At 49.2% G+C, this 11,216-nt stretch overlaps 1 protein-coding gene across 1 annotated transcript; it reads left to right on the plus strand.

The window, feature by feature from the left end:
- The first annotated feature begins 8,429 nt into the window (after positions 1–8,429).
- Positions 8,430–9,887, plus strand: FOXG1 (forkhead box G1). The gene has a single exon (XM_061182417.1). It carries the CDS (start codon positions 8,430–8,432, stop codon positions 9,885–9,887), a length of 1,458 nt encoding a protein of 485 aa, XP_061038400.1.
- The last annotated feature ends 1,329 nt before the right edge of the window (positions 9,888–11,216 follow it).

Raw genomic sequence — 11,216 nt, forward strand, 5'->3', positions numbered from 1 at the left:
TCGAGGGGGAGAAAGACTGAGCGTGTGCTAAAGATACTCTAAGCACTTTTTCAAGTAAATCGCGGTGTGTAATCAATAGCATGTGCATATATATATATATATAAATAGGGAAAGGGAATCACTTCTAATCAATGGAGAAAATAGTGGGAATCACGCCTGATTCCAGACTTCTTTAAAATCTAGTGTCTCCCACCCTGCGATTGCTTTGTGGTCCGGACTTCGAACTTATTCCGGGAAAACCTGCGGGCCCCGTTTAGTGTTCCGGAGAGCAGATACTCAGCCCAGCTGGGGCCGTTCTTTTGTCTTCTGGGGTGCTTCCTCAAAGGCCAGAGGATAGGCTGCCTGGGCAGCGATCCCAGCGCGGGGTGCAGCCCGCGGGCGGCCGCGGGGACTTGCGTTGGGGCAGCGCCGAAGCGAGCCACGCGCCCCTCAGCTCCGTCTGAGGCAACGCAGCAGCCTCACAAGGCTGCTCTCCAAGAAGCCGGGCTTTATCAGTGATTCCACATCCTTGTGGCCTCATCTATCTTATCTAACAAGTTCACGCTCCAGGAGAAAAGAAAAGGGTGAGGAAAAAAAAAAAAAAAAGATCTTCACCGCGGTGATTCATAGTTCACACGCTCGGGAGCCAAACTTGCCGACCCGGCTTTCTTCCTGAACGTTACTTTCTCTCCTGCGTGCCTTAGGACAAGCTCAGAAGAAAGATACTAAAATTGGTAAACAAGAACCTACCTAGGATTGTTTTTAAAATAAAAGTGACCCCCCCCACACACTACCTTTGTTGTAGTTTCTGAAACGGAAGAGTAGGGTTGTTTTGTTTGCACATCATAGCGGTAATTTGTTCCTGAAGCCATCCTGCATCTAGCATACCCTGGCCGCTCCTCTCCTCCCTGCCTTCGGCTCCTTCCAAAGGGCAGGAGAGAAATAGGGGTATAACTGCTCTCCCCCACTGGGTCCAACACCCCTTCTATGTAATTGAATATTCAAATTAACTTCACCTGCACGCACCCCAATCTTTTCACTCTGAGCTGTGCTTTACACAAATAATAAGCTTAAAACCTTTCACTGGGCTCTATTTTTTTTTCCACGTTCACTGTGGCAGATGACCTCTTAGCCCAAAAATATTGATCTGTATGCGTGCTTCCGGCGTGATGTGCAAACACGAGACATCTGGGCTGAAAAGGTAACTCTAAGAGGGGTAAATCCGGAAATAAAACCTAAAAGCAAGTCCTCCAGCAGGACTGCGCTGGGCAGGCGCGGGCGACAAAGGAGCGCGGGGTAGGCGCGCGGGTGCTAGCGGGCAGGAGCGGCGCGCAGGCCCCGGGAGCCCGGATTCCGTGATGCTCCTCGCTGGGAACCGTCGCCGTTACAACCTCGAGGGGTTAGCGAGAGAGGGAGAAGATCAGGACCTTTTTCGAAACGCTGCTCCAACATATTTTCCACTGCTTCAAGTTGGAGGGGGAGGGGAAGACCTACAGGAACTGCAGTTCGAGAGTGAGGAGGCAGGTGGGTATGAGACAGACACGAAGTAAAAACTGGCTCATTGGTTTGTCCACTTGGGTTTTTAAAAAGGAAGCGGATGTATTCGATTAGTAAATAGTTTACTTGGTCTCATGCGACTTTTCAAATGCGAAGGGGGACTTTGGGGTGGAAGGGTCTCTGCTTGCCTCCTGGCCTGCTCACCCCAGCGCAGGCAGTTTTCTCCCTCGTCATTCCTGACGACCATCAGTGGGTGCGAGCATTGTCTAAAACATACTATCAATCTTCTCTATTGTTCGGTGCTCTTCGTGTACTTTTAACTATTGAGAGGGTGGGTGACTGGTTCAGAGCTGACCGTCCTAATAATTGTCACTAAGCCGCACCGCTTCATCTTTCCTCACAACGACTGGAGTTTGGGGGGCCTTTTGGAATGGTGCTTCAGAATAGAGGAAACTCGATGCCCCACATTCTCCGAAGAGTGCTGTTAGCATTTCCCAAAGTAGATTATTCGGTTTCTTACGGGAAATCAAATTGAAGTTCCAACTAATTAAGGAGAACAGGGATGGGATAGTAAGGAGCTCGAACTCTAGGAGACCAGCATTTTGAGGCCTGTAAGTTCTTCTTTCAGGCTGATATATACTTATGAAGTCATTTTTTCCCCCTCTTTCCATGTCCCACTGGTGAAAAATCCAAGGTAGCATTGTCTTGTGTGCTGACTTTTGCCAACTCTCACTTCCTCCCTTTTCAGATAGACTCAAGGGTTAAATATAAGGACCTGAGAACTAGCTTCCGTCATTCCCGTTTACCATCACCCCTTCCACTCTTTGTCTTTCCCTTTAGCATTTCCTGACCCCTCTAAAGGATAGGCTGCGCCATTTCCTAGGGCTTCTAGAGGAAAACAAGAAATTGGCCTCTCAGGGCACGGTTGCCCGAAAGGTGTGGGACTATTTTCTCCTAATTGGATCAGGTCAAAAAACGGAACGGGCCTGCCCTCACACTATCAGGGACTCAACTCCCTCTGCCAATTGTCCACCTTCAGCGATGCCAAGCGTGCTGGCAAATAACAGGAAACATGTAAAAGACTACTGGACATTTTATATTTACAAGAGATGTGCAGAGTGTTCGACTGAGAGGTTGTTCAGAGAGACTTTTTAAAGGTCCTTCGACGCTGGGGTGGTAATATTTCCTCATGGATTTCTCCACGCCTGGCTCTCTGTGGGGTAATATTGGAAAGAAGCTTCTCCCAAGTGTATTTTGTTGCAGGTCTCAAGACGATTCCTTTGGATAAGTATGTGCTCGCCTTCAGAGAGCTTGGAAGCTTTCTGGCAGAGTCACAGAAACCTGCCTGGGGCGTCCCAGGGTCTCTATCCAGACCTCCTCTTCCTTCTCCTCTTCTTCTTTATTAAAAAAATTTTTTTTAACTTTGGACTTTCTCGCTTCCAGCTTATACAAGTTAAACATTTCGACTCTCAAATACGAGGCTCTCCCATGAATTTTTTTTTCTCGAAGTTCTCAAGCAAAATTGCCGGTGCCACAATGTTATGATGGAAGGATGCTGAAATGACAGGCCTAGTAGACGCTTGTCTTAATCATCGGCTTCTTAATTTAGTTTTAGTGAGGTGTGTGAGTGTGTATATGTATGTGTGTGTGTGTTTGTGGTGTGCGCGTGCACGTGTGCGCGCCCCTGGGGATATTGAGGGTGTGCGCGCGTGCTCTAAGAGCAGCCGCTTGACAACCTGCAGCTCCCTAATGAGTGACGAGGCAAGGCTGCTGCAGAAAAGTAACACTTCCCTGGTGTGAAGACCTCTTACTGAGAAGTTTAGTTCACTACTGTTCTCGCAAACCTAATCGTATAACCTGTAACCAAAACCCACAGAACAAGGATACAACACACTAAAGGGTAACTTACAATCACTAAATGTTAGCACCATTACCTGCTGTTAGGAAGGGATTAAGGACGAGTTGGCTTCAGCGAGAGCAGACCTTGATAGTCACAGGATCTCTGGAAATACCTGGATGCCTCCGTAAGGGTTCCGCTCACTCACAAACGTCACAGGGTCAGGGACTCCCCTTGCATCTGCAGGAAGAGAGCTTTACCCAGAGCCTGGCACTGGGCGCCGCTCCCAGGACACCCTATCCAGGGAGCCGAGAGCAGGGTGGATTTTAGGCAAAAATGGCTCGCCCTCCTTTAACCAGCAGGTAACAAGGAAAAAAGCAGCAAGGCACCGACCAAAAGCGGGAAATAGGCCCTAAGGAAGACTCAATGTAGCACCACCAGATGGAGAAACTAAACGTGCTGCTCCCTGCAGTTGGCTGTGGGGCCTTGGCTATTAATTAAAACTAGAGACGGAATAATCTAATTCATTTCCCAAGGAATTCTTCCGTTGGAACTGCTCACTCTTTACAAGACCTGTCCTCTTTTGGGGGGTGAAGGGGGGAGGCAGACAGAGGAGAAGTTGACCATTATATATCCCAGAAAATTACATTTGCTCTGACTTAGGCTTTGACGTTAACAGTGTACATTTATAGATCTATGTGTTTGAGAGATCAAGATGAAGCTGATGATGAGACAATATTAAAGTGATAAAGAATTTTTTCAGATCTGAGACCACCGGATGCCCTCTGTCTTCTGAAGGTAATCACAGAGACTGAATGAGGTGGAAATACAGAGTTAGGGCTTCTTGTGTTTAGGAAAGAGGCCTGAGGTGGATGTGGGCAGTCGTTCAAATCCAATTTGCACCCAAATTGGCCGGTAGGATATACAAAGCTCCATCCAGGGACTTTCAACTTGCACAATACTCTGTCCAAGAGCCCCCTCCCCCTCCATTTCATCTAGTAGCAGTTCTAAAAAGAAGCCACTGCTGAGACAAATGTGGGCTGCTGAGTAAACAGTGCATGTTTTGTTGAACAAGCCCATATATATATATATATATATATATATGTGTGTGTGTGTGTGTGTGTGTGTGTATATATACATATATATATATCACTCTATCTCACCATAAAGTCTAATTAAAATTATTAAAAGGAATTCAAACTCACCTCCCCCCCAAATTGCAAATAACCTTTGTCATTAGGGAGAATATATCTTTAATATGATTAAACTAGAATCTATTTATTCCTACACAAATATCCTATTTTAAGACTTGCATCCATGCAATCCTTAAAATAATATAACACATTTTTTAATTTGCATGCAAAACATTTTCCCAGTCAATATAAGCTCCTGGCACATAAAATCAGATTATTCCAGCTCTCATTAGCAGACCCCAGTTTTTGCTATTTGAAAGTAAACAAAGAAAAACTTATTTTCACCTGCTAAAATTTTATGCAGGATTACAAAAACAATGAACACTCAGCTTTGACCTAAGAAACACCTTAAAACATTAAAAATTCATCAGTCAGTGCTGGTGTTGTATTCAAGGAGTGCTCCTCCAGTTTGCTGCTGAGCTTGGATTTGAATAAAATGTCCAATGTTAACAAACAATACCCACGTTTGGCACTTTGTGTATTAAATTGATCAAACAGATTTTAGGAGGCACAATGCACAATTTGTACAGACCTGATTGAGTTAATATAATATCAGCAAATTTTACATCGAAATGATTCTGTTTCTTTTCTTTGTGTTTAAAACCAGCACAGATTACAAATTTTAATGATCTGAAAATGTTTGGTATACAAAATCATGCTTATTTCAGTATTAGCAAAAACACAAGAAATTTTTCAACACAAACACCCAGCTGTGTCTATTTTAAAAGCAGTTCAATGACAGCTTGCACTTATGAGCATGCAATCAGCTAATTTCGCTTTTTTTTCTTCTGTGTTAATCAACACTTTCCTTCCTGCATATCAGAGTACAAATAGTATAGTTACTCCACATCAGTAAATGTTTACGTAACCTGTCCTTTCCCAAGAATCCGGTTACACCGAATCATTTCACGCTAGAACGACTACGAAAACGTACCGGGCCGTCCACCTCAGAGGGAGCCCTTGTGTGCCATTATAAGTGGTGATGAGAAGGGGGGCTGTGGGGGGAGAAATGGGGAGGAGTAGGTGGAGGAATGGAGTGAGGGAGTGGAATAGAAGGAGAAGAGGGGTGGGGGGAGTGAGGGGGAGGAGGCGGGAAGAGGGGAGGAGGCAGGAATGCGAGTTGAGGAAAAGTAGGAATAACAGGCCTGGGGAGGGGAGAAGAGTGGGAGGAGGAAAAGTGAGCAGAAAGAGGAAGGCCCACAGATCTCTCCAGCCGGGTCCGCAAAACCTATGAGCTCACCCGGCTCTGTAAGAAATCCGGAGCTTAGAAGTCAAAGTCTGGGGCCATGTCACCACCAACGGCAATCGCTGGAACCCTTGAATTTTCCCACATGTAAATATAGTTTGTTTTAAAGTAAGGACTTATGTAGAAATAGGGAGAAGACACACACATACAGTGAATGGATAGTTGAGGTCAGTCCAATGTGCAAAGCTCCTTTATGGCATTCCTAATAGATCCATATTTAAAAATCATTATCTATTTATAATTGTCTATTATTCTCTTCAGAGTTTATTCTCTCATAATTTCAAGGTGGGGGTGGGATGGGGAGAGTGGAATAACTCCCTATTAATCTGAGTATTCATCAATTGCATTCTTTATATTAGAATTGAAATTTAGCACCATACATAAGCACCGCTTTTTCTTCGGTTTCGTAAATACCAAATCTGTCATAATTTGAGAGTTTATCAAGACGAAGAAAGGTTTACATTTTATGATTATTTACCTTACAGAGTGAAAAGGTGCTTTTCATTTATGCTTCTCCTCCACCTCCCTCTTCTCTCGGGCTACATCCTCCGTAAAATGTGGTATGTTTCGTGCCCATGTGGGATGAAACAGCCTTTGATCAGTATGCCCTGCACCAAATTCCAATCCCTGGGAAATGCTGGGCCTTAGCCCTGCCCCTGGCCACGGGATCCCTTTAAAGCCCCCGAATCACAATCTCCCCACTCACTTCCACCCTCAACCGAACCTTCCGAGTCCTAACGCCCAAGAAGCTGGAATTGTGGGACCCACGTTCCCAAGGCTCCTAGGCGCCTACAAGCAGCATTCAGGATGGGAAAGGGCCGGCTGAAGCATGCGGTTATTTCAGGATTAAGGCCCGCACAAATTAAAAGCATTTGAGAAACGGAAAGAAAAAGAAAAGAGTGAAAATAGGAAGGCTTAAAAAAAACCCGGAAAGAAATAGACGCCCACCCTTATTTTCCCTCCAATGTCAACAAGCAAAATGAAAACATTTCCAGGGTGATAGCTCGCGGCTACTCGCTTCCAATTCGGATTGGAAGCTGAGGAGAAGCTGGAACGGCGAGGAGAAAACGGCACCGAGTCACCCAGAGCATGAGCGAAGGTCTGGAGCGGGAGAGAAGGGGAAGGAAGAGACGCACATAGAGAGCATGTGTTACCTGGTTTATTTCGAGATTGTTTGGTATTGTTTTCTCTCTGAGCAACCCTCATTTCGGAAGGCCAGCAAACGCGCCCACCACTGAGCCGCCCTCGCCCGCCGCCGCAGCAGCGCCGGGAGCCCCAGACCTGGCTTCCCGGCGGCGCCCGAGCTCGCCGCCGCCCGAGCCGCAGGAACCGAGTAAGTAACCCCTGTTTGGCCCCGCGCTCGCCAGCCCACTTCCTCCTCCTCATCCCTTCATCTCCAAACCTCTGCCGGACCCTCCTCCCCCAAGGTATAGGAGACCCTCCCTCCCACGCCAGAGGTGGGCCTTCCCTCCCCAACCCTCCGAAACCTCGGAGGAGTGTTACCTACGAGGGGCACAGTTTTCCTACGGGCTCCGAAATGCCGGACCCGGGCCTGCAAGGCCGACTCGGGAAAGTAGTGCCTCGCCTCTCCCTCCTCCATTTCCTGCCCTCTCCCTGCATCCTGTCCCTGCACTCCCACTCTTCTCTCCACCACCGCTGCCGCCGCCACCGCCCCCGCTTTTAAACGTAAAATTGGATACAAACTTTAATCAATAAGGACAAATATTGATGCTCAAACGAAAATGACCCAATACATGAGAAGGAAGTCGGAAATGTGAGATATTTGCCCTAAGAGGGGGAATTCGGTTGAGCAGACCCGCGGGGTAGAACGGGTGGAGGGGGCGCAGAGAAGGGCCGCGGCGCAGCGTGTTCCCACCGGCGTATCCCTACGCGGCTCCGCGCGGCCGCGAGGCCGAGGCCCGCGAAGAGGGGGAGGTGAGCGCCCGAGGGGGCGGGAGCCAGAGGGCGGGGCGGGGTGGGGCGGGGTGGGTGGGCCCGGACCCGCCGATTGGTCGACGGCTGGAGAGACGCTCCCGCACGCCGCCGGCTCTGATTGGCCCAGCGGCAGGAAAGGTTAAACCAAAAATTTTTTTACAGCCCTAGTGTGCGCCTGTAGCTCGGAAAATTAATTGTGGCTATAGCCGCCTCGATCGCTGTCTCCCCATCCTCGCCGCGGCCGCTCCGGGACGCGCCCGCCCGCCGCCCGGCTCTCCCCCCCTTTGGGCTGCTGCTGCTGCTGCTGCTGCTGTGACTGCTGCTGCGAGAGGAGGAGGAGGAGGAGGAGGAGGAGGAGGAGGAGGAGGAGGAGGAGGAAGCAGCAGGGGGGGGAGCGGGGGGTGGGGGGGAGACCAAGAAGTAGAGTTGGGAGCGAGGGAGCTTCACCCCCGGGGCGGTGGTTGTTTCTTTTTTTCCTCTCTCTTTCTTTTTTTCTTTCCCCCCTTTTTTTTTTTCTTCTAATTCCTGAGGGGTGGTTGCTGCTCTTGCTACATGACTTGCCAGCGCCGGAGCCTGCGGTCCAACTGCGCTGCTGCCGAAGCGCTCAGTGCCGCCGCCGCCGCCGCCGCCCGCGCAGCCCGCGCCCCGTTCGGCACCCACCGGTCGCCGCCGCCCGCTGCTCCGCTGCCCCGCTCCCGCGCCGCCGCCGCCGCCGCCGCCGTTTCCCCCCGACGACTGGGTGATGCTGGACATGGGAGATAGGAAAGAGGTGAAAATGATCCCCAAGTCCTCGTTCAGCATCAACAGCCTGGTGCCAGAGGCGGTCCAGAACGACAACCACCACGCGAGCCACGGCCACCACAACAGCCACCACCCCCAGCACCACCACCACCACCACCACCACCACCACCACCCGCCGCCGCCGCCCGCCCCGCAACCGCCGCCGCCGCCGCCACAGCAGCAACCGCCGCCGCCGCCGCCGCCCCCGGCACGGGGCGCCCCGGCCGCCGACGACGACAAGGGCCCCCAGCAGCTGCTGCTCCCGCCGCCGCCGCCGCCGCCCCCGGCCGCCGCCCTGGACGGGGCCAAAGCGGACGGGTTGGGCGGCAAGGGCGAGCCGGGCGGCGGGCCCGGGGAGCTGGCGCCCGTCGGGCCGGACGAGAAAGAGAAGGGCGCCGGCGCCGGGGGGGAGGAGAAGAAGGGGGCGGGCGAGGGCGGCAAGGACGGGGAGGGGGGCAAGGAGGGCGAGAAGAAGAACGGCAAGTACGAGAAGCCGCCGTTCAGCTACAACGCGCTCATCATGATGGCCATCCGGCAGAGCCCCGAGAAGCGGCTCACGCTCAATGGCATCTACGAGTTCATCATGAAGAACTTCCCCTACTACCGCGAGAACAAGCAGGGCTGGCAGAACTCCATTCGCCACAACCTGTCCCTCAACAAGTGCTTCGTGAAGGTGCCGCGCCACTATGACGACCCGGGCAAGGGCAACTACTGGATGCTGGACCCCTCGAGCGACGACGTGTTCATCGGCGGCACCACGGGCAAGCTGCGGCGCCGCTCCACCACGTCGCGGGCCAAGCTGGCCTTCAAGCGCGGGGCGCGCCTCACCTCCACCGGCCTCACCTTCATGGACCGCGCCGGCTCCCTCTACTGGCCCATGTCGCCCTTCCTATCCCTGCACCACCCCCGCGCCAGCAGCACTTTGAGTTACAACGGCACCACGTCGGCCTACCCCAGCCACCCCATGCCCTACAGCTCCGTGTTGACTCAGAACTCGCTGGGCAACAACCACTCCTTCTCCACAGCCAACGGCCTGAGCGTGGACCGTCTGGTCAACGGGGAGATCCCGTACGCCACGCACCACCTCACGGCCGCCGCGCTCGCCGCCTCGGTGCCCTGCGGCCTGTCGGTGCCCTGCTCCGGGACCTACTCCCTCAACCCCTGCTCGGTCAACCTGCTCGCGGGCCAGACCAGTTACTTTTTCCCCCACGTCCCGCACCCGTCAATGACTTCGCAGAGCAGCACGTCCATGAGCGCCCGGGCCGCGTCCTCGTCCACGTCTCCGCAGGCCCCCTCGACCCTGCCCTGTGAGTCTTTAAGACCCTCTTTGCCAAGTTTCACGACGGGACTGTCCGGGGGACTGTCTGATTATTTCACACATCAAAATCAGGGGTCTTCTTCCAACCCTTTAATACATTAACATCCCTGGGACCAGACTGTAAGTGAACGTTTTACACACATTTGCATTGTAAATGATAATTAAAAAATAAGTCCAGGTATTTTTTATTAAGCCCCCCCCCGCATTTCTGTACGTTTGTTCAGTCTTAGGGTTGTTTATTATTCTAACAAGGTGTGGAGTGTCAGCGAGGTGCAATGTGGGGAGAATACATTGTAGAATATAAGGTTTGGAAGTCAAAATTATAGTAGAATGTGTATCTAAATAGTGACTGCTTTGCCATTTCATTCAAACCTGACAAGTCTGTCCTTAAGAGCCGCCAGATTTCCATGTGTGCAGTATTATAAATTATCATGGATCTTTATGGTGGATGCAGACATTGAGAACAACCTAAATTATGGGGAGAGTTTAAAAATGTTAAACTGTAATTTGTATTTAAGAAGCATTCGTAGTAAAGGTACCCAAGAAATTATTTTGGCAATTTATTGTTTTGTTTTTTCTTTTAAAAAAACCTGTTTTTTTTTCTTTTGTTTACTTTTAGACCAAAGATTGGGTTCTAGAAAATGCACTTGGTATACTATTAAAAAAAAAAATAGAAAAAAAAGAAAGTTGTTTCAGTTGGCAGCACTGCCTATTCAAATGAATCGGAGAATCGGAAGGGGACAAAATTAATGATTGCCTTCAGTTTGTGTTGTGTATATTTTGATGTATGTGGTCACTAACAGGTCACTTTTATTTTTTCTAAATGTAGTGAAATGTTAATACCTATTGTACTTATAGGTAAACCTTGCAAATATGTAACCTGTGTTGCGCAGATGCCGCATAAATTTGAGTGATTGTTAATGTTGTCTTAAAATTTCTTGATTGTGATACTGTGGTCATATGCCCGTGTTTGTCACTTACAAAAATGTTTACTATGAACACACAGAAATAAAAAAATAGGCTAAATTCATATATATCTTGATACTTTTGTCTCTTTTATTAAGTAGAGCTAATTTTTGAAAGACCATTAAAAGTTCTAGGGAATTCAAAGGCTTTTTCAGCCAACTAAAATTTAAACTGCTCCTTTCATTTGAATTAAGACTTTTAAAATGAAAATAATATTTTTTCCATTGTGGAGTCAAATTTTACAAGGAGCAGGCTATTTAATAAACTCTAGCTTTAAACAAAATATAGGCTTTTCAGCTGATATCTTTAAGTTTCTGTAGATATACAGCAAAAAGAGATTATTTAATTTTACGTGCATAGCTATTTACCTTGTGTTTATTTTCAAATCAGTTGATAGAATGCTTTTTATATATTTTGTTTCAGGTATTTTGTTTATAGCACTTGGCAAATTATAAATAAGTATAT

The sequence above is a fragment of the Eubalaena glacialis genome, chromosome 2 (genome assembly GCF_028564815.1).
Source record: "Eubalaena glacialis isolate mEubGla1 chromosome 2, mEubGla1.1.hap2.+ XY, whole genome shotgun sequence".
NCBI lineage: Eukaryota > Metazoa > Chordata > Mammalia > Artiodactyla > Balaenidae > Eubalaena > Eubalaena glacialis.

Excerpts from the sequence above, each read along its gene's own strand:
- FOXG1 (XM_061182417.1), top strand. The coding sequence starts at position 8,430 with ATGCTGGACATGGGAGATAGGAAAGAGGTGAAAATGATCCCCAAGTCC.